General features: G+C 41.0%; 1 protein-coding gene across 1 annotated transcript in view; it reads right to left on the bottom strand.

The window, feature by feature from the left end:
- The window catches only part of ZDHHC15 (zinc finger DHHC-type containing 15), a 112,647-nt gene extending 88,585 nt beyond the window's left edge, over positions 1-24,062 (bottom strand). Inside the window, exons 1-2 of the mRNA XM_005700611.3 lie at positions 23,299-24,062; positions 2,036-2,062 (exon numbers count right to left, since the gene is read on the bottom strand). Of these exons, the coding sequence (XP_005700668.1) occupies positions 2,036-2,062; positions 23,299-23,434 (163 nt within the window). The 5' untranslated portion in view covers positions 23,435-24,062. The remainder of the gene's footprint in view (positions 1-2,035; positions 2,063-23,298) is intronic.
- Positions 24,063-24,686: the final 624 nt, after the last annotated feature.

Below are 24,686 nucleotides of genomic sequence, written 5' to 3'. Positions count from 1 at the left end.
CATATATATATATAGAAAAATCTCTGATCTTAAGAACCATTCATGGGTAGTCCCAAGATGGCAGAGGAATAGGATGCGGAGACCACTCTCTCCCCCACAAATACATCAAAAGATCATCTGCCTGTGGAGCAACTTCCACAAAACAACTTCTGAACCCAGATACCCCAGAAAGACAAACCAATCTCTTCAAAATGAGGTAGGACAAAAGATAAAGATGAAAAGAGCGACAAAAGATTTAGGGATGGAGACCCATCCTGGGGAGGGAGTCATGAAGGAGGAGAAGTTTCCACACAATAGAAAACCCTCTCAGAGGTGGGGTCAGTGGGGATATTTGGAATCTCAAAGGGCAGCATAACTGAAAAGAAAATCACCACAGAATTCACAATGAACAGCAATTATTAGCCAAGTGGCTCACATGCTTGCCTTTGACCAAAGCCAGTGGGGGCTGGTGCGGAGGCATGAGCTACATTGTCAGTCCTTAGGGTAAAGACTGGGGTGAATGCCCTGAGGACACTCTGAGGAGACTAATGTGACATAGCAACCTAAACCACGGGAATGTCAGGGAAACAAAGAAAAAAAAAAAAAAAGGACCTTTCCCACGGGAAGGCTCTAACACAGCACTGTGACCCCTGGCATGCTCACAGAGCAAACGATCACACTCTAGTGAGCAAGCTGGCTGCCATTTATGCCCTCTCTCCTTGAAGGCAGAGAGGCAGAAGGCAATGGGCTGCTGCAATCTGGGCCCCAGAGACTGCATCTCCCGCCAAGCTGTGAGCTGGCTGCCAGTCACTAATCACATCTTCCTGGAATCCTGGATGGTTCATATTGGCTAGGAGTGTTAGAGCTTGGGACTAGCTCCCCTGATAAGATGCATGGCCCAGCTGGGACTGTGTGCTCGCAGTGTACCCGAGAGCCTGAGCGGCTTGGACCTGGGAGGTGCACAAGACAGACGGCATACCTGAGACTCTGCCCTCATGGTGCACCTGGAGCCTGAGAGGCTTGGATCTGGGAAGTGCACAAGATGCACGGCTCACCTGGGACTGTGTCCTCATGGCACACCTGAGAGCCTTGGACCTGGGAAGTACACGCCACCTGGGCTGTGGCAACCCAGAGTGAACTATCCACTGTGAGCACTCCCCACACATGCCAGCAGTATTTTTTTTTTCAGCGTCCTTCCTCTCCAAAGCACAGCTGAGCAAGTGAGCTCGAATAAGTGGCCACTTTCGCCTCCACATGTCAGGGTGGAAATTAGACACTGAAGAGACTTGCAAACAGAGGAGACCAAATGAAGCAAAGGAAAGAAGGGGGAACGCCCTCAGAAGTGACAGGTGCAACAGATTAAAACTCTGCAGTTAAGCTGAGACTGCATTTGAGGGGCAACTGTAGACTTCGAGAGCAAGTAAAAGCTGGAACAAAGGACTATCTGACAGTGAACTGACCCCATCAACACTGCCCACAAAAGCTCCAGAGAAATACCTAGACATATTTTTATTATTTTTTTAAATTAAAAAAATTTAGTCCTTTATTGCTCCTTTAACTTTTATATAAATTTATTTATTTTAATTGGAGGTTAATTACTTTACAATATTGTATTGGTTTTGCCATACATCAACATGAATCTGCCACAGGTATACACATGTTCCCCATCCTGAACCCCCCTCCCTCCTCCCTCTGCGTACCATCCCTCTGGGTCATCTCAGTGCACCAGCCCCAAGTATCCAGTATCATGCATTGAACCTGGACTGACTCCTTTAACTTTTATTTTTATAGTATACTATTACCTTTCTAAAAAAAAAAAAAAAAAAACAAAAAACCTTATTTAAACAAACTCCATATTTTTTTTTCCCCAGAGGAGCTACTGAAAATATGTTCTGCTTTATTTCTGGGCAATCTTCCTAAAAGACATCATCTTAAACTTTCCACTAACCTCAGTGTATTCCTGGGAAAGTTGCTCAATTTATAGGCTTAATGTAATTCACTTTTAGACAGAAAGAGAGATATAGTCCTGACAAAAACAACTTATAATACCACTTACCTTTTTCTGCTGGGCTCAAAACAGTCACTGTGAAAAGAGAGAGAGAAAGACCAAGATTAGTGGTATTTAGAAACATTATTTTTCTTATCTATTTTTCCATAGCATCAATTTTAGTAATTTAGTCAATGATACTTTAGGAAACCATCAGCCTGCTAACATAAAGGAAGGCAAGGGTGATTAAATTCTATCCTTTGCTGTCTTCCTTTATCTTAAACCTTGAGTGAGAATTTCTATGGGCTTCCCTGGTGACTCAGTGGTAAAGAATCTGCCTGCCAATGCAGGAGACATGGGTTCAATCCTTGGGTCATGAAGATCCCCTGGAGAAGGAAATGGCAATCCACTCCAGTATGCTTGCCTGAAAAATCCCATGGACAGAGGAGCATGGTGGGCTAGAGTCCACGGGGTCGCAAAAGAGTCAGACACAGAGGGGACCTTCAAGATGGTGGAGGAATAGGACAGGGAGAACACCTTCTCTCCCACAAATATATAAAAAAAATCACTTGCATGTAGAACAACTCCCATAGAACATCTTCTGAATGCTGGCAGAAGTTCCCAGACATCCAGAAAGGCAAACAAATCTCACTGGAGTGAGGTAGGGCATAAGATAGAGACTAAAAGGGAGAGAGAGGATTTCAGGATAGGGACCTGCACCCCGGGGGAGTCCTAAAGGAGGGGAGGTTTCCACACACTAGGAAATCCCCTCATATATGGGGTCAAGGGGAAACTTCAGAACTCAGAGAGTGCAGCATAGGAAGACAGGTGCTCTGAGGCAAAAACAGAGAAAATTCACCACAGAGATTAAGCCCAACAGCACTTCCCAACTGAGAAGTGGCTCACACACTTGTGTCCACTTGCCGTGAGTGGGGGCTAGGTGCAGAGGCCTAGGCTTTGGGGATGAGGCCTCAGAGTGAGGGCCAGAGCTGACTGCCATGAAGATACTCTGAGAGGGCTGAGGCAACACAGTAGAGGTAGACCAGAAAAACGTTGGGTCTGCCAGAGAAAAAAAGGATCATTCCCTCAGGAAGACTCTAACACTGCCCTGTGATTACACACGCTCACAGAACAAGCGACCCCATCCAAGCGAATTCTGAAGAGGTATGATCCAGCTGCGGTCTGTGGCCCCAGAGGCAGAGAGGCAGGCATGGTGCCAGAGGTGGAAGGCAAGGGACCACTATAATCTCAGTCCCAGAGATCACAACTACAGCCAAGCAGTGAGCAGCTGCAGGTTGCCACCCATGTCTTCCTGGAAGCCTGAGCAACTCAGCTCTGCCAAGTGTCCCACAAACCTGGACTAACTCCCCTGGGGAAAAGCATGGCCCACCTCCAACTATTTCAACCCTCCACATTGCCCAGCCACAATGAGCACTCCCCACACACCTCTCTCCCCAGCACAATTGAGCAAGTGACCCCGAATAAGGGGCTACTTTCACACCCTCACATCTGGGCAGTGAACAAACATGGGAGAGAGACTTAAAAACAAAGGTGGGACCAAAACCAAAGCAGAACACCAGGGGCTGCATGAGCAAAGGAAAGAAGGCAAAAGCATTTCAGAAGTGACAGCTGAAGCAGTTTAAATTCCAGCATTTAGCCTGAGACTGCTTTGAGAGTAAGTACAAACTGGAGCAAGATAAGACCTGAGTATGAGCAGACCCTGCACTGCCCACAGTATGTCCAGAGAGATACTTCCTTGATATACTGGAGAACTTTCTGAGTAGGCAAATCAACTGGAGCCAGAAAATGGAGAAACTACTTGGACATTCCTCTCACTTTTGCTGTCATTCTGTCACTAAGTCGTGTCCGATTCTCCGCAACCCAGCGGACTAAAGCACACCAGGTTCGCCATTCCTTCATTGTCTCCTGGAGTTTAATCAAATTCATGTCCACTGAGTCACTGATGCTATCTAATCATCTCATCCTCTGCTGCTCTCTTCTCCTTTTGCCTTCAACCTTTTCCAGCATCAGGGTCTTTGCCACTGAAAAGGTTCCTTGTATCAGGTGGCCAAAGTATTGGAGCTTCCGCTTCAGCATCAGTCCTTCCAATGGATATTCAGGGTTGATTTCCTTTAGCATTGACTGGTTTGATCTTGTAGTCCAAGGGATTCTCAAGAGTCTACTCCAGCACCAAAATTCTTTGGCACTCAGCCTTCTTCATGGTCCAACTGTCACATCTGTACATAACTACTGGGAAAACCATAGCTTTGACTAGATACAACTTTGTTGGCAAAGTGATGTCTTTCTTTTTTCAATATGCTGTGTAGGTTTGTATAGCTTTTCTTTCAAGGGGCAAGAGTCTTTTAATTTCATGGTTGCAGTAATCACCTGCAGTGATTTTGGAGCCAAGAAACTAAAACCTTTCATTGTTTACACTCTCTCCCATTTTATTTGCCATGACTCTATATATTTCCCCTCCTCTTTTCCCCTTTTTCTTTTTTTCTTCTCTCATACGGTCCTAATGTGGTTCTTTATTGCTCCTTTAATTTTTATTTCTTATAACCTACTTTTTCTTTTGATTAAAATATCTTATTTTTAAAACAAATTCCAAATTTTCAATTTTTGTTTTAGATATTTATTTTTGATATTGTATTTTTTGAGAGTCTAATTTTTCCCATGCTTTTGATTTTTAGTTTTTTTATCTTTTGTTTTTAATTTTGTATCTTTGAAAGTCTGTTAATTTTTAATATCTATTTTCATTTGGGGTTTGATTATTGGCTTGATTAAGTTCTCTTTTTTGATTCTTCTTTTTAACTTTTCTTTCTCCTTTATCTTTCTTTCCTTCTCTATATAACTGTGTGAATCTCTCTGGGTGATCTTGGCTTTTGAGAGTTATTTCACCATTATTCTAGGGGTTTTTTGTCTTCTGTGCTGTGCGGCCTGTGAAATCTTGATGCTACAGTCAAGGTTCAGGCCTGAACCCCAGAGACGGGAGACTCAACTTCAAAACTGTGGACCACCAGAAACTACTAACTCCATGGAAGATTAATGGGTGAAAGCCCTCCCAAAGCCCTCCATCTCAACACTTAGGCCAAGCCCCACCAAAAAGCCGGGAAGATCCAGTGCTAAATGCCACATGCCAGTCCTTCAGCTACATAGGTGCACAACCTGCACATTAGTAGATAGGCTGACCAAAGCCATAACAAACACATCAGTTTAGTTCAGTTGCTCAGTTGTGTCCGACTCTTTGCAACCCCATGGACTGCAGCACACCAAGGCTCCCTGTCCATCACCAAACACATAGATACCACAAAACTCACTACTGGACCTGGCACTACTCTTCCGAGAGACAAGGTCTGGCTCCATCCAGCAGAACACAGGCACAAATCCCCCCAACCAGGAAACCGTCACAAGGCACTGGTCCATCCCCACCCAGGGGAGGCAGAATCCACAATTAAGAACTACAACCTTCCAGCTTGAAGAAAGGAGACTCCAAACCCAGTAAATTTACAAAAAATGAAAAGACAGAGAAATATCCAGCAGAAGGAACATGGTAAAAACCTACAAGATGGAACAAATGAAGATGAAATAGGCAATATACCTGAAAAAGAATTCAGAGTAACGATAATAAAGATGATTCAAAATCTTGAAAACAAAATGGAGGTATGGATAAATAGACTATAGGCATGGATCGAGAAGATGTAAGAAATGTTCATCAAAGACACTGAAGAATTAAAGAATATACAATCAACAATGAACAGTGCAATAACTAAGATTAAAAGTACACTGGAAGGAAGCAACTGAGTAGAGTAACTGAGGCATAAAAATGGATAAGTAAGCTGGAAGAGAGAATGACTGAAATAACTGAAACAGAACATGAATATGAAAATTTGAATAATGAAAAAAGAATAAAAATTAATGAGGACAGTCTCAGAGACCTATGGTACAACATTAAATATAACATTCAAATCATAGGGTTCCTAGAAGAAGACAAAATAAAGTCCATGAGAAAATATTTGAGGAGATTATAGTTGAAAATTTCCTTAAAATGTGAAAAGAAATAGCCACCCAAGTCCAGGAAGCCCAGAGCCTCCCCAAAAGGATAAACTCACAGAGAAACACAACAGATATTAATCAAACCAATAAAAATCAAACAGAAAGAACAAATATTAAAAGTAGCAAGGTAAAAGCAACAAATAACATACAAGGAGCTACCTACAAGGCAAATAGCAGATCTTTCAACAGAAACTCTACAGGCCAGAAGGGAATGGTAGGACATACTTAAAGTGATGAAAGGGAAAAGCTACAACCAAGATTACTCTATCCAGCAGGGATCTCATTCAGATTTGAAGGTGAAATCAAAAGTTTTACAGACAAGCAAAAGTGAACTGAATTCAGTACCACCAAACCAGCTCCTCAACAAATGCTGAAGGAACTTCTCTAGACAGGAAACATAAAAAGGAAAGGCCTACAAAAACAAACCCAAAACAGTAAAGAAAATGGTAACAGGATCATATATACCAAAATTAAGGTTAAACGTAAATGGGATAAATGCTCCAACCAAAAGATACAGATTGAATGAATGGATACAAAAAGAAGACCCCCCCACCACCCCATACATACTGTCTACAAGAAACCCACCTCAGACCTAGGAATAAATGCAGATTGAAAGTGAGAGCCTGGAAAAAGAAATTGCTACAAGTAGAAATCAAAAGAAAGCAAGAGTAGCAATACTTATCTTAGACTAAATAGACTTTAAAATAAAGATATTTGTAAGACACAAATAAGGGACACTACATAATGATCAAGGGATCAGTTCAAGAAGATATAACAACTATAAATATTTGTACTGCCTCCTGTGAAACCTGCATGCAGGTCAAGAAGCAACATTCAGAACTGGACATGGGACAACAGACTGGCTCCAAATTCAGAAAGGAGTATGTCAAGGCTGTATATTGTCATCCTGTTTATTTAACTTATATGCAGGGTACATCAAGTGAAATGTCAGGCTGGATGAGGCATAAGCTGGAATCAAGATTGCCACTAGAAATATCAATAACCTCAGACATGCAGATTACACTACCCTTATGGCAGAAAGCGAAGAGGAACTAAAGAGCCTCTTGATGAAGGTGAAAGAGGAGAGTAAAAAAGCTGGCTTAAAACTCAACATTCGTAAAACTAAGATCATGGCATCCAGTCCTATCACTTCATGGCAAATTTGCTGTAGTCCATGGTGTCACAAAGAGCGACCAAATTAAAAACCCAAACCAGGAGCACCTCAATACATAAGGCAAATACTAATATCTATTAAAGGAGATACTGACAGTAACACAATAATATTTCAGGACTTTAATACCTCACCCACACCAATGGACAGATCATCCAGACAAAAAATTAATAAGGAAACATAGGCTTTAAATGATACATTGGACCAGTTGGACCTAACTGATACCTACATGGCATTTCATCTGAAAACAGTGGACTTCACTTTTTTCTCAAGTGCATATGGAATATTCTCCAGGGTAGATTATATCTTGGGCCAAAAACCAAGCCTTCTTAAATTTTTAAAAATTGAAATTACTTCAGGTATCTTCTCTGACCACAGCACTGTAAGATTAGATATCAACTATTGAGAAAATGACTATAGAAACACAAACACATGGAGGCTAAACAACAAGCTTCTGAATAACCAACAGATCACTGAAGAAAATATCCCTAGAAACAAATGACAATGAAAACATGACAATTCAAGACCAATGGAATGCAGTAAATCAATGCTAAGCTGGAAACTTATAGCAATGCAAGCCTACCTCGAGAAACAAGAGAGGCATAAAAAAAAAAACAAAAACTAACTTTACACCTAAAGCAACTACAAAAAGAAAAAAAATCATCCCAAAGTTAGTAAGTGGAAAGAAATTATAAAAAATCTGAGAAAAAAATAAATGAAAAAGAAATAAAGGAGATAATAGCAAAGATCAATAAAACTAAAAGCTGGTTTTTCAAGAAGATAAACAAAACTGACAAACCATTAGCTAAGACTAATCATGAAAAAAGGGAGAAGACTTAAGCCAATAAAATTAGAAATGACAAAGGAGAAGTTACAATGGACAACACAGATACACAAAGGATTATAAGACACTACTATGAACAATTATAAGTCAATAAAATGGACAACCTGGAATAAATGGACAATTTCTTAGAAAACTTTAACCTTATAAACCTGAGCCAGGAAGAAATAGAAAATATAACCAGACCAATCACAAACACAGAAGTGAAACTGTAATAAAACATCTTTGAACAAACAAAAACCCAGTGCCAAATTGCTTCACAGGTGAATTCTACCAAAAGCTTATAGGAGAGCTAACACCTACTTTGCTCAAATTCTTCCAGCAAACTACAGAGGAAGGAAAACACCCAAATTCATTATATGAGGCCACCATTACCCTAATACAAAAACCAGACAAAGATACCACAAAAAAGAAAATTACACATCAATATCACTGATGATGTGACTCCTCCTTTGCCCTTGGATGTGGGGTATGCTTTATAGCTGGGATCCAACATTCTCCTGTCGATCGTTGTTCAGCAGCTAGTTGCACTTTTGGTGTTTTCACAGGAGAAGCTGAACACATGTCCTTCTACTCCACCATCTTAACATCTTTATGACAAACTACTTCAGTGTTCTTCCCTTGAGAACTCTGTGAACATACTCGATGAACAGTATGAAAAGGCAAAAAAGTATAACACTAAAAGATGAACTCCCAGGTCAGTAAGTACGCAATATGCTACTAGAGAAGAGTGAAGAAATAGTTCCAGGAGGAATGAAGAGGCTGAGCCAAAGTGGTAACAATGCCCAGGTGTGGATGTGTCTGGTGGTGAAAGTAACATCTGATGTTGTAAGAACAATATTGCATAGGAATCTGGAATGTTAGGTCCATGAAACAAAGTAAGTTGGAAGTAGTCAAACAGGAGATGGCAAGAGTGAACATCAACATTTTAGGAATCAGTGAACTAAAATGGACTAGAATGAGCAAATTTAATTCATGACCATTATACCTACTACTGTGGGGAAAGAATGCCTTAGAAGAAATGGAGTAGCTCTCATAGTAAACAGGAGTCCAAAATGCATAACTTGCGTGCAATATCAAAAACAGCAGAATGATCACAGTTCGTTTCCAAGGCAAACCATTCAATATCAGAGTAATCCAAGTCTATGCCCCAACCACTAATGCCAAAGAAGCTGAAGTTGAATGGTTATATGAAGACCTACAAGACCTTCCAGAATTAACACCCAAAAAGACTGTCGTTTTCATCATAGGGGACTGGAATGCAAAAGTAGGAAGTCAAGAGATAACTGGAGTAACAGGCAACTTTGGCGTTTGAATACAAAATGAAGGAAGGAAAAGGCTAATAGAGCTTTGCCAAAAGAATACACTGGTCATAGCAAACACCCTCTGCCAACAACACAAGACAAGACTCTACACATGGGCATCATCAGATGGTCAATACCCAAATCAGACTGATTATATTCTTTGCAGCCTGAGATGGAGTAGTTTGATACAGTCAGCAAAAACAAGATTGAGAGCTGACTGTGACTCAGATCATGAACTTCTTATTGCAAAATTCAGACTTGAATTGAAAAAACTAGGGAAAACCACTAGGCCATTCACGTATCACCTAAATCAAATTCTTTATGATATACAGTAAAGGGGACTTCCCTATAGCTCTGATGGTAAAGAATCTGCCTGCAATTCAGGAGATCCGGGTTTGATCCCTGGGTCAGGAAGATCACCTGGAGAAGGAAACAGCAACCCACTCCAGTATTATTGCCTGGAGAATCCCATGGACAGAGGAGGCTAGAGGGCTACAGTCCATGGGGTTGCAAAGAGTAGGACATAAATAAGTGACTAAAACACACACACATACAATAAAGGGAAACCTAGATTCAAGGAACAAGAACTGATAGAGTTTCTGAAGAAATATGGATGGAGGGTCAAAACACTGTACAGGAGACAGTAATCAAAACCATTTCCAAGAAAAAGAAATGCAAAAAGGCAAAATGGTTTTCTGAGGAGGCCTTACAAATAGCTGAGAAAAGAAGTGAAAGGCAAAGGAGATAAGGAAAGATATACCCATCTGTATGAAGAGTTCCAAAGAACAGCAGGGAGAGATGAGGCCTTTCTAAGTGAAAAATGCAAAGAAATAGAGGAAAACAATAGAATGGGAAAGACTAGAGACCACTTCAAGAAAATTAGAGACACCAAGGGAACATTTCATGCATAGTGAGTGGAGGTGATGGAATTCCAGTTGAGCTGTTTCAAATCCTGAAAGATGATGCTGTGAAAGTGCTGCACTCAATATGTCAGCAAACTAGGAAAACTCAGCAGTGGCCACAGGACTGGAAAAGGTCAGTTTTCATTCCAATCCCAAAGAAAGGCAATGCCAAAGAATGCTCAAACTACCACACAATTGCACTCATCTCACATGCTAGTAAAGTAATGCTCAAAATTCTTCAAGCCAGGCTTCAGCAATACGTGAACCGTGAACTCCCTGATGTTCAAGCTGGTTTTAGAAAAGGCAGAGGAACCAGAGATCAAATTGCCAACATCCGCTGGATCATGGAAAAAGCAAGAGAGTTCCAGAAAGACATCTATTTCTGCTTTATTGACTATGCCAAAGCCTCTGACTGTGTGGATCACAATAAGCTGTGGAAAATTCTGAAAAAGATGGGAATACCAGACCACCTAACCTGCCTCTTGAGAAACCTGTATGCAGGTCAGGAAGCAACAATTAGAACTGGACATGAACAACAGACTGGTTCCAAATAGGAAAAGGAGGACGTCAAGGCTGTATATTGTCACCCTGCTTATTTAACTTCTATGCAGAGCACATCATGAGAAACGCTGGACTGGAAGAAGCACAAGCTGGAATCAAGATTGCCGGGACAAATATCAATCACCTCAGATATGCAGATGACACCACCCTTATGGCAGAAAGTGAATAGGAACTAAAAAGCCTCTTGATGAAAGTGAAAGAGGAGAGCAAAAAGTTGGCTTAAAGCTCAACATTCAGAAAATGAAGATCATGGCATCCAGTCCCATCACTTCATTGGAAATAGATGGGGAAACAGTAGAAAAAGTGTCAGACTTTATTTTTTTGGGCTCCAAAATCACTGCAGATGACGACTACAGCCATGAAATTAAAAGATGCTTACACCTTGGAAGAAAAGTTATGACCAACCTAGATAGTATATTCAAAAGCAGAGACATTACTTTGCCAACTAAGGTCCATCTAGTCAAGGCTATGGTTTTTCCAGTAGTCATGTATGGATGTGAGAGTTGGACCGTGAAGAAGGCTCAGCACCGAAGAATTGATGCTTTTGAACTGTGGTGTTGGAGAAGACTCTTGAGAGTCCCTTGGACTGCAAGGAGATCCAACCAGTCGATTCTGAAGGAGATCAACCCTGGGATTTCTTTGGAAGGAATGATACTAAAGCTGAAGCTCCAGTACTTTGGCCAACTCATGCGAAGAGTTGACTCATTGGAAAAGACTCTGATGCTGGGAGGGATTGGGGGCAGGAGGAGAAGAGGACGACAGAGGATGAGATGGCTGGATGGCATCACGGACTCGATGGATGTGAGTCTGAGTCAACTCTGGGAGTTGGTGATGGACAGGGAGGCCTGGTGTGCTGCGATTCATGGGGTCGCAAAGAGTTGGACAGGACTGAGTGACTGAACTGAACTGAACTGAAGGGAACATTTCATGCAAAGATGGGCACAATAAAGGACGCAAGTGGTATGGACCTAACAGAAGCAGAAGATAATAAGAAGACATGGCAAGAATACAAAGAAAAAAGTGAAAGTTGCTCAGTCGTGTCCGACTCTTTGTGATCTCATGAACTAGACAGTCCATGGAATTCTCCAGGCCAGAAACTCTAGTGGGTAGCCTTTCCCTTCTCCAGGGTATCTTCCCAACCCAGGGATCGAACCCAGGTCTCCAGAATTTCAGGCAGATTCTTTACTGGCTGATCCACAAGGGAACCCCAAAGAATAAAAAGAAGAACTATACAAAAAAGATGTTAATGACCCATATAAAAACGATGATGTGATTACTCACCAATAGCCAGACATCCTACAGTGCGAAGTCAAGTGGGCTTTAGGAAGTATCACTATGATGAAAGCTAGTGGAGGTGATGGAATTACAGCTGAGCTATTTCAAATTCTAAAAGATGATGCTGTTAAAGTGCTGCACTCTTTGCACTCAATATACTAACAAAATTGGAAAACTCAGCAGTGGGCCAGAACTGGAAAAGATCAGTTTTCATTCCAATCTCAAAGAAAAGCAATGCCAAAGAATGTTCAAACTACCACACAGTTGCACTCATTTCACATGCTAGCAAGGTAATGCTCAAAATTCTCAAAGTTAGGCTTCAATAGTATGTGAACCAAGAACTTCCAGATGTTCAAGCTGGATTTAGGAAATGGTAGAGGAACCAGAGATCACATTGCCAATATTCGTTGGATCGCAGAAAAAGAAAGAGAATTCCAGAAAAAACATCTACTTCTACTTCATTGACAACGCTAAAGACTCTGATCAAAATAAACTGTGGAAAATTCTTAAAGAGATGGGAATACCAGAACATCTTACCTACCTCTTGAAAAACCTGTATTTTTGCAAGTCAAGAAGCAACAGAACCAAACATAGCACAAAGGACTGGTTCCAAATTTGGAAATGAGTACATCAAGGTTGTATATTGTCACCCCGCTTATTTAACTTATATGCAGAGTACATCATGTGAAATGCCAGGCTGGATGAAGCACAAGTTGGAATCAAGACTGCTAGGAGAAATATCAATAACCTCAGATATAAGGAGGACACTGCCTTTATGGCAGAAAGTGAAGAGGAACTAAAGAGCCTCTTGATGAAAGTGAAAGAGGAGAGCAAAAAAGCTGGCTTAAAACTCAACATGAAAAAAAAATGAAGATCATGGCATCCAATCCCATCACTTCATGGCAAATAGAGGGGAAACAATGGAAACAGTTACAGACTTTGTTTTCTTGGGTTCCAAAATCAGTGCAGATGTTGACAGCAGCCATGAAATTAAAAGACGTTTGCTCCATGGAAAAGCTATGACAAACATAGATAGCATACATAAAAAGAGACATTACTTGGTCAACTAAGGTCCATATATTCAAAGCTATGGTTTTTTCATTAGTCATGTATGGATCTGAGATTTGGACCATAAAGAAGGCTGAGTGCTGAAAAACTGATGTTTTTGAAGTATGGTGTTAGAGAAGACTCTTGAGAGTCCCTTGGACTGCAAGATCAAACCAATCAATCCTAAAGGAAATCAGTCCTGAATATTCATTGCAAGGACTGATGCTGAAACTGAAGCTCCAGGACCTGGCCACCTGATGCAAAGATCTGACTCTTGGAGAAGACCCAGATGCTGGGAGAGATTGAAGGCAGGATGAGAAGGGGATGACAGAGGATGCGATGGTTGGATGGCATCACCATCTCAATGGACATGAGTTTGAGCAAGCCCTGGGAGATGCTGAAGGACAGGGATGCCCGGCATGCTGCAGTCCATGGGGTCATAAAGAGTCAGACTGAGCAAAAACAATCACTGATGAATACAGACGTAAAAATCCTCAACAAAATCTTAGCAAATACAATCTAGTAACACGTTAAAAAGATCATACATCATGATCAAATGGGCTTTATCCCAGGGGTGCAAGCATTCTTTATTATACACAAACAATCAGTGTGATATACCAGATTAACAAATTGAAAGATATGATCAACTCAATAGATGCAAAGGAAGCTTTTGACAAAATTGAACACCCATTTATGATTGGAAAAAAAAAAAAACTCTCCAGAAAGTAAGCATAGAAGGAACATATCTCAACATAATAAAGGCCATATATAATAAACCTGCAGTAAACATTATTCACAATGGTGAAAAAAAGAAAGCATTTCCTCTAAAAACCAGGAACAAAATAAGGGAGCCCACTCTCACCACTATTATTGACCATAGTTTTGGAAGTCCTAGCCATGACAATCAGAAAAGAAAAGGAAATAAAAGGAATCAATATTGCAAAAGAAGAAATAAAACTCTCACTATTTGCATATTACATGATTCTTTACATAGAAACCCCTAAAGATGCCACCAGAAAATTACTAGTGCTAATCAATGAATATAGTAAAGTCACAAGATATAAAAGTAATACACAGAAATCCTTTGCATTTGTATACACTAAAAAAGAAAAATCAGAAAGAGAAATTAAAGAAACAATCCCATTCACCATTGCAACAAAAACAAGAAAATACTTAGGAATAATTTTACCAAAATAGACAAAAGACCTGTATGCACAAAACTTAAAGATATTGATGAAAGAAATTAAGGAGAACAACAACAGATGGAGAGATATAACATGTTCTTTGATTGGAAGAATCAATATTGTGAAAATGATTATACTATTCAAAGCAATCTATAGATTCAATGCATTTCCTATCAAACTACCAATGGTGTTCTTCACATATCTAGAATAAATAATTTCAAAATTTGCATGGAAACACAAAAAAACTTGAATAGCGAAAGCAATCTTGAGAAAGAAGAATGGAAATGGAGTAATCACCCTTCCTGACTTCAGGCTATACTACAAAACTACAGTCATCAAGACAGTATGGTACGAATACAAAAACAGAAATATAGACCAATGGAACAAGATAGAGAAACCAGAGATAAACCCATGTACTTATGGGTACCTTATTTTTAACAAAGGAGATTAGAATATACAATGGTGCAAAAATAGTCTCTTTAATAAGTGGTGCTGGCAAAACTGGACAGCTACATGTAAAAGAATGAAATTAGAACACTTCCTAACACCGCACACAATGATAAACTCAAAATGGATTAAAGACCTAAATGTAAGACCAGAAACTATAAGACTCTAGAGGAAAACATAGACAGAACAAAATAAGACATAAATCACAGTAGGATCCTCTATGATTCACCCCCTAGAGTAATGGAAATAAAAATTAAAAAAAAAACAAGTAGGACCTAATTAAACTTAAAAGCTTTTGCACAGGAAATGAAACTATAAACAACATGAAAAGAAAATGTTCACAATCAGAGAAAATAATAGGAAATGAAACAACTGACAAAGGATTAATTTTCAAAATATACAAGCAGCTATACAAGTCAATAGAAGGAAAACAAACCACCGAATCAAAAGTGGGGAAAAGACCTAAACAGACATTTCTGCAAAGAAGACGTACAGGTGGCTAAGAAACACATGAAAAGATACTCAACATTGTTAATTATTAGAGAAATGCAAATCAAAAATACACTGAGGTATCACCTCACATTGGTCAGAATGACCATAATCAAAATGTCTACAATCAATAAATGTTGGAGAGGATGTGGAGAAAAGGAAACCCTCTTGCACTGTTGGTGGGAATGTAAATTGATACAGCCACTATGGAAGACAGTATGGAGACTCCTTAAAAACACTAGGAATAAAACCACCATAAGACCCAGCAATCCCACTACTAGGCATATACCCTGAGGAAATCAAAATGGGAAAAGACACATGTACCCCAGTGTTCCTTGCAGCACTATTTAGAATAGCTAGAACATGGAAACAACCTAGAAGTCCATCGACAGATGAATGGATAAAGAAGTTCAAGTACTTATATACAATGGAATGTTACTCAGCCATAAGAAGGAACGTATTTTAGTCAGTTCTTGAGGTGGATGAACCTAGAGCCTATTACACAGAGTGAAGTATGTCAGAGAAAAACAAATGTCGTATACTAACGCATATATATGGAATCTAGAAAGAAGATACTGATGAAATTATTTGCAAGGCATCAATGGAGAACCAGACATAGACAACAGACTTACAGGCATGGTGGGGGCAGGGGGTGGAAGGAGAGGGTGGGATGTACGGAGAGAGTAACATGGAAACTTACATTACCATATGTAAAATAGATAGCAAATGGGAATTTGCTGTATGACTCAGGAAACTCAAACAAGGGCTCTGCAACAGCCTAGGGGTGGGATGGGGAGGGAGACATGAGGCAAGTTCGAGACGGAGGGGACATATGTATACCTATGGCTGATTCATGCTGATGTTTGGCAGAAACCAACACAATTCTGTACAGCAATTATCCTTCAATTAAAAAAATAAATTTAAAATAAAAAAGACAGTATGATACCAGCAGAAAAAAGAAATATAGACCAATGGAATAAGATAGAAAGCCTGAAAATAAATTCACACACCAATGGTCACCTTATCTTTAACAAAGGAGGCAAAATATAAAATGGAGAAGTCTCTTCAATTAGTGGTTTTGGAAAATCGGTCAGCTATGTGTAAAAGAATTAAAATAGAACTTCCATATGACCCAGCAATCCCACTGCTGGGCATACACACCGAGGAAACCAGAACTGAAAGAGACACATGTACCCCAATGTTCATCACAGCACTGTTATAATAACCAAGACATGGAAGCAACCTAGATGGCCATCAGCAGATGAATGGATAAGAAAGCTGTGTTACATATACACAATGCAATATTACTCAGCCATTAAAAAGAATACATTTGAATCAGTTCTAATGAGGTGGATAAAACTGGAGACTATTATACAGAGTGAAGTAAGCCAGAAAGTAAAACACCAAAGGAACCAGAGATCAAATTGCCAACATCTGCTGGATCATGGAAAAAGCAAGAGAGTTTCAGAAAAACATCTATTTCTTCTTTATTGACTATGCCAAAGCCTTTGACTGTATGGATCACAATAAACTGTGGAAAATTCTGAAAGAGATGGGAATACCAGACCACCTGACCTGCCTCTTGAGAAACCTATATGCAGGTCAGGAAGCAACAGTTAGAACTGGCCATGGAACAACAGACTGGTTCCAAATAGGAAAAGGAGTACATCAAGGCTATATATGGGGGAAGGCAATGGCATCCCACGCCAGTACTCTTGCCTGGAAAATCCCATGGACAGAGGAGCTTGGTGGGCTGCAGTTCATGGGGTCGCGAAGAGTCGGACATGACTGAGCGACTTCACTTTCACTTTCATGCATTGGAGAAGGAAATGGCAACCCACCCCAGTGTTCTTGCCTGGAGAATCACAGGGACGGGAGCCTGGTGGGCTGCCATCTCTGAGGTCGCACAGAGTCAGACACGACTGAAGCAACTTAGCAGCAGCAGCAAGGCTGTATATTGTCACCCTGCTTATTTAACTTCTATGCAGAGTACATCACGAGAAACGCTGGACTGGAAGAAGCACAAGCTGGAATCAAGATTGCCAGGAGAAATATCAATAACCTCAGATATGCCGATGACACCAACCTTATGGCAGAAGGTGAAGAGGAACTAAAAAGCCTATTGATGAAAGTGAAAGAGGAGAGTGAAAAAGTTGGCTTAAAGCTCAACATTCAGAAAACGAAGATCATGGCCTCTGGTCCCATCACTTCATGGGAAATAGATGGGGAAACAGTGGAAACAGTGTCAGACTTTACTTTTGAGGGCTCCAAAATCACCGCAGATGGTGATTGCAGCCATGAAATCAAAAGATGCTTACTCCTTGGAAGAAAAGTTATGACCAACCTAGATAGCATATTCAAAAGCAGAGACATTACTTTGCCAACAGAGGTCTATCTAGTCAAGGCTATGGTTTTTCCAGTGGTCATGTATGGATGTGAGAGTTGGACTGTGAAGAAAGCTGAGTGCCGAAGAACTGATGCTTTTGAACTCTTGAGAGTCCCTTGGACTGCAAGGAGATCCAACCAGTACATCAGTACAACCAGTAGATCAGTACAACCAGTAGATCAGTTCTGGGTGTTCACTGGAAGGACTGATGCTGACACTGAAACTCCAATACTTTGGCCACCTCATCAGAAGAATTGACTCATTGGAAAAGACCCTGATGCTGGGAGGGACTGGGGGCTGGAGGAGAAGGGGACGACAGAGGATGAGATGACTGGATGGCATCACCGACTTGATGGACATGAGTTTGAGTGAACTCCAGGAGTTGGTGATGGACAGGGAGGCCTGGTGTGCTGTGATTCATGGGGTCATGAAGAGTCAGACATGACTGAGTGACTGAACTGAACTGATACATGGAATTTAGAAAGATGGTAATGATAACCCTATATGCGACACAGCAAAAGAGACACAGGTGTATAGAACAGTCTTTTGGACTCTGTGAGAGAAGGCAAGGGTGGGATGATTTGAGAAAATAGAACTGAAACGTGTATATTATCATATGTGAAACATATCATATAGTGAATCAGTCCAGGTTTGATGCATGAGACAGGGTGCTCAGGGCTGGTGCACTGGGATGACCCAGAGGGATGTGATGGGGATGGAGGTGGGAGGGGGGTTCAGGATGGGGAACACATGTACACCCATGGCTGATTCATGTCAATGTATGGCAAAACCACTACAATACTGTAAAGTAGTTAGCCTCCAATTAAAATAAATAAATTTAAAAAAATAAAATGCCAAAAAAAAGAGAGAAATTTGGAGGACTCACACTCTTGACATCAAAATTTAAAACAAAGATATAGTCATCAAAGCAAGTGTGGTACTGGCAGAGGAACTGACAAACAAATCAGTGGGACAGAATTAAGAGTACAGAAATAAATTCATACCTCTATGATCAACTGGTTTTTGACAATCATGTCAAGGCTATTCAATGGCATAAGAATAGTCTCTTCTATAAATGATGCTGGGACATCTTCATAGCCACATGCAAAAGAATGAATCTGGATTCCTCCCTCACTCCATGTACAAAAATTAACTCAAAATGGACCAAAGATCTAATCATATTTAATAAAAGGTAAAAATTATAAAAATCTTTTACAAGAAAATACAGGGGTAAATCTCTATGGCGTTGCGTTTAGCAATGGGTGCTTCTATATATGATACCAAACAGCAGGCAACAAGTAAAAATATAGGTAAGTTGAACTTTATCAAAATTAAAGATTTTATGTATCAAATGACAGGCTTCCCAGGTAGCTCAGTGGTAAAGAATCCACCTGCCAATGTAGGAGACGCTGGAGATGTGGGTTTGATCCCTGGGTCAGGAAGATCCCCTGGAGGAGGAAATGGCAACCCACTCCAGTATTCTTGCTGGGACAATGCCACGGACAGAGGAGCCTGGTGGGCTACAGTCCATGAGGTCGCAGAGTCAGATATGACTGAGCAACTGAGCAGATATCAAATTATACTATCAAAGAAGTGAAAAGATAACACACGGAATGGGAGAAAGTATCTGCAAATCATCTATCTGATAAGGGTTGAATATTCAAAATACATAAGGAAATCTTATAATTCAAAAACAAAAAGATAAATAACCCAGTTAAAAATGTGCAAAGGACTTAAATAGATATTTCTTTAAAGAAGATATACAAATGGCCAACAAATACATGAAAAGATAATCTATTTCATTAGTCATCAGGGATATGCAAATCAAAATCACAATAAGATACTACTTCATAGCCACTCTGATGGCTATAATTTAAAAAGGAAAATAAGTTTTGGTGAGGATGTGGAATATTACTCAGCCATAAATAAGAATGAATTTGAGTCAGTCCTAGTAAGGTGGATGAATCTAGAGCCTGCTATACAGAGTGAAGTCTGAAACAGAAAAATAAGTATCATATATTAAAGCATATATATGGAATCTAGAAAAATGGTATTAATGAACCTACTTGCAGGGAAGGAATGGAGATGCAGACATAGAGAACGGACTTGTGGACACAGTAGGGGAAAGAGAGAGTGGGAAGAATGGAGAAAGTAGCACTGATATACATACACTATAATTTGTAAAATAGATAGCTAGTGGGAAGTTTCTATATGACACAGGGAGCCCAGCCTGGTGCTCTGTAGTGATCTAGAGGGGTAGGATGGGGTAAGGAAGGGAGACTCAAGAGGGAGATGATATATGTATAATTATGGCTGATTTGCATTTTTGTACAGCAGAAACCATCACAACATTGTAAAGCAATTTTCCTCCAATTAAAAATTAAATTAAAAAATAAAAGACTTATTAAAGTGGGGGGGGGGGATGACAGGATGGATTGGTGGAGCCAGAAATGGAAATAAAAGCTATCTTACCTTCCTAGTTTTTAAATAGTGGTATCTGATGCAAAATGTTAAGGAAAGCACTGTGCAGGCCAAATGAAACACATCTGTAGGCTACATGTGGCCTGTGAGTCACAAGTTTAGACCTCTGTATTGGTTGAAAATAGATGGAGTTAAGTAAGATACTGTGGAGGTTAAAGCATGGACTGAGGAGCTATACTGCCTGGGTTGCCACCCAAGCTTGGACATTTACTAGCTACATGACTTTAGACAAGTTCCACAATGTCTCTGTGCCTCAGTTTTATTATCTTCAAAATGGTTATAATGATAATGTGTGCCTCATAAGGTTGTTATAAGGATTAAGTTTGTGTGTCTGTGTATGTTTGTGTGTGTGCAGTCGCTTAAAACAGTGCCTAGAATGTAGTAAATGCCCTGCAAATATGTTAAATAAACAAAATAAATAAGCTTCTTTTCAGCTTTTAATATTATATAACTTAATAAGAACTTGTAGAAAGCTAATTATTAATTTGGTCTCTATATCATTTTGCACATCTGCACAATGGTAATTACTATCTGCAGATAGTAATGATATCTGATTTGTATGGTAGTGTTAGTATTAAATAAGTTAATATATTAAAATGTTCATATATCTACAGTACTTAGAACATTGCCTGGCACAGATCAAGCACTATGTAAGTGTTAGCCATTATTAATTTTTAAAATAATTGCTTGGCAAAGCTCATGTAGGTCAGTACTGAAAAACTCCAAAATATGTCTGATATATTTACAATATGGCATTGATCCTAGGAGCAACAATAACAGAGCTGAACTTTTAACCCTTCAATCAATCATTCAAAAGAGCAGTGGTGAGCTCTGGAAATAGAAACACTTCCCAGTCATTGTACAGCCCATTTAACGCACCTGCATATCAGAATGTGATAAAAAAAGAAATACAGCCTAAATTTGTATCTATGAAGGCAACTAATTGAATTTGTAATAACCTTTCTGTATTTTCCTTAGTAAATCTAAGAAATGGACCAGGAAAACTCAAACTCTGATGCACAGAATCTATAAGAAACTTCTATATTAGAAAATATAGCTATCTTCTGTCTCCCTAGTTAATCCCAGTCTACCTGGAGTAGACTATTGCTTTGTCAAATACATAAAAACAGAAATTATAAGTGGAGTCAGGTCCTAGGGTTAGAAAAAGCAGGACCTCAACCATAATTTTTAAGAGGAGAAGAATCTGATATAAATAAATATAGGAGTCTTCGAAGGATTTGAAAGTGAGGGGATGTCCAAAGAGATAAATAGAGGAGTCCTAATGTGAGGGGACTGGAAATATACTGGGACCTCACATTGAATTGATAGGGAACATTATAGGACACAATTTTAAGAATGTTAGAAGTGGGATTCTATACTGAAGTGACAAGATTAGTGGAACTTCCTTTGAGAAGAGATGGGGATTTTTCAATGTGAGAGGCAAAGAGAGAACTCACCATGAGAAAAGCAGAGGTTCTTTTGCGAGGCGACAGGATATACTATGAAGACTCCATTGTGAACTGATAACACTATAGGAGACTGGGGGTAATCCAAGTGGGATAGAGTCTTGGGATTTGCATCTGTAAATACTGTGGAATTCTGAGTTTGAGAGCATGAGATATACTGTGGGAACTATTTTATACACTGGAGGGGATGAAATGTTCCCTGGTGTTATAGGACTGGGTATAAGAGGAGACCCTAGATTTATAAAAGTATGGTCTAATGAGAAGGGACAAGAAATGAGCCTCCCATTGTAAGGAGAGGAAATATTAGAAACCCCTGAAGGAAAGTATGGTGTTTCCCTAGTTTGAGAAGACAAGGGACAAGTGTAATCCTAGAAGAAAGAAAGTGAAAATAATAAGAAACCCCAGAGGAAGAGGATAGCAAAATGTGGGGCTAACAGTGGAAGAGGACTGCAGGAGGTGGGGAGTATATTTCAGAAAAGATAGCAAGAGGAGATCATCATTAGAAAATTAATGGCCTTGGAAGGTGTATAGGGGATATTGTAGGAACCCTTGAAATTGAAAATGTTAGTCGCTCAGTTGTGTCTGACTTTTTGCAACCCCATGGACTGTAGCCCACCAGGCTCCTCTGTACATGGGATCCTCCAGGCAAATATATTGGAGTGGGTAGCTATTCCCTTCTCCAGGGGATCTTTCCCACCCAGGGATCAAACCCTAGTCTCCTGCATTGCAGGCATATTCTTTACTGTCTGAGCCACCAGGGAAGCCCTTGTGGGATGGTAAACAGGATACCCTAGTGTGAGAAGACAGTGGACAAAGCAGTACCATAGTGTGATAAAAAGCGGGATGACTAGTATGAGGTGTCAGAAAATAATGTGGGGCCATGAATGGGAAGGAGTGAATGTACCTCAAAGCAGGCAGGCAGGAGACTAAGGGGAGCTCCAGTGTGACAAAATCAGGGCTTCTTGTGTGAGTAGAAAGGGTGGGATGTATTGTAGGATTCCCATTCCATTAGAGAAGATGAGAAAATGGGGAATGGAAGGGAAACTAATCGAACTTTTAGTTTAGTCCCACAGGGAAAGAGGAATGAAAGGTGCATTACTTTGGGAAAAGGGGAGACTACAGTGGGATAGAACAAGGTGTACTGTGGGGTCCCAAGTGGCAGAAAATCCACTTCAGCTGGCTTGAGAGGATCACTGGAAAAGGAGGAATCCCAGTGTTAGATAAGGGAGAGCTAATAAGAGAGTACAGGAAATATTTGGGGGTTCCTAGTAGGAAGAAATTAGAAAATATGGGGCTCTTAGTTGGGTGAATTGGCGGGACTCATAGTGTAAGTGGCCAGTTTAAGTACACAGGGTACGTTGTTTACTCAACTCGGTAGGATGACAGCCCCTAGAACCAGAGCACAAGGCACAAGTGGTTGTCCTGTTTGAGAAAAGGGGATCCCAGTGGGGGTGGGGGTGGGAAACGGAAATTCTTGTGGGTATGGCCAGGAAGTAATGTAAGAAACCCTGGCTAGGAGACGATAGCGACATGGTGGGACACTCGTGGGAGGGTGCAAGAAATGCTATGGGAAGCCATAGGTTGGAGATCAAGAGATCTCCAGGGAGCTTAAGGAAAACCGCAGTGTGAAGGCTAGGAACACAGGGAACACCAGTGTGAAGGGTAGGGCAGACGGTTATGCTGAAGCATAATTTCCCCACCTTAGGTGCCAGCTCGACTTACCCAGGCAGAGTTCAAAGACGTAGGCATAGTAGGACCAGAGCACGACGAGGACGATAACGAGCACTGGCACCCAGGAAAGTACACGGCGGCAGCACCGTAGCCCCCCGGACAGAGCCATTTTCCAGCCCCGCCGCATCTTAGGCTCGAAGATCGACCGAGCAGGCCTGCTGGCGCTGGGTCGGAATTGCTGGGCAGCGGCTGAGAGGCGGGAAGACGCGCTGTGCGGCGCTCCACTGCCTAGCCTGGCGGGAACAATCTCCCCTAGTCGATACCACCTGTGGGGCTGCAGGCCAGAGTGCACCACACACAATAGGCATGAGTCACGGCGAGGAGGAACAGGCGGTGTTGGAGCGGAAGATGATCCGTCAGGCTGGCGAGGCTGGGCACGCTCAGAGGGAGTGGAGAGTGCAGTCCCTCCTCTTTCCTCCTCTCCCACCCCTTGCCACAGCACTTGATGCAGGGCTAGACCTCTGCAAAACTCTTAAGCAGAAGAAATTTAGGTCCGCCCATCTGCTCTTACTGCACTGCGTTCCCCTCATCTCATCTCCGCTCTGATCTCTTTCTGTTTCTTTGTCCCCTCCCTCCCAACGCCACACACACACACGCACGCACACACACACACATTATTGTCTGACACACACGAGCACAAAGACACGCAGTGTGAAAGATACGAACGGTAGCATCTAATGACTTAAAGATCATCCAGCCCCATACTCCCACTGCTGCTTGAACAATATGCTTAACACGTAGCGCCGCAGTTGCTGCTTGGGTAAGTCCATTGACAGGAAGCTCCCTCCTTTCTCTAGTTCCCTTCCCCCTGAGTCAACTTAGTCCATTTATTTTAAGAATAAATAAACATATTGGTACAGAAAAAAAAAATGGGAGAGATATCAATTTTGTGAGAGGTGAGAGAAAACTACAAGGTAGTGATATTTAAGCTGAGCTTCAGTAATAAATAAGAGTTTGCCTAACAAAAGGGAGGGGAAGGACTTTTCAGACAGAGGAAACAGCATTTGCAAAGGCAGAGAGTACCGGGTTTCCCTGGTAGCTTGATCTTAAAGCCTCTGCCTGCAGTGGGAGAGACACGGGTTCCATCCCTGGGTTGGGAAGATCACCTGGAGAAGAAAATGGCAACCTAATCCAGTATTCTTGCCTGGAGAATTCCGTGGACAGAGGAGCCTGGGAGGCCACAGTCCATGGGGTCACAAAGAGTTGAACAGGACTGGGTGATTAACACTAGACACTGGACCCTGGAGAGTAATGAAAATACAAGAGTGTTCAAGGAACAGTCAGCACAGCTTGAGGAGAGAGTATGTGAAGAGGAGAGGTCAGGAATGAGACTGGGAATACAAGTTGTGAGTAGAGTACACCCTGCCAGGGTATGTGGA

The sequence above is a fragment of the Capra hircus genome (assembly GCF_001704415.2).
Source record: "Capra hircus breed San Clemente chromosome X unlocalized genomic scaffold, ASM170441v1, whole genome shotgun sequence".
Lineage (NCBI taxonomy): Eukaryota > Metazoa > Chordata > Mammalia > Artiodactyla > Bovidae > Capra > Capra hircus.
The sequence above is the reverse complement of the archived record's forward strand: the minus strand, read 5'-3'. Positions and strand labels throughout refer to the sequence as shown.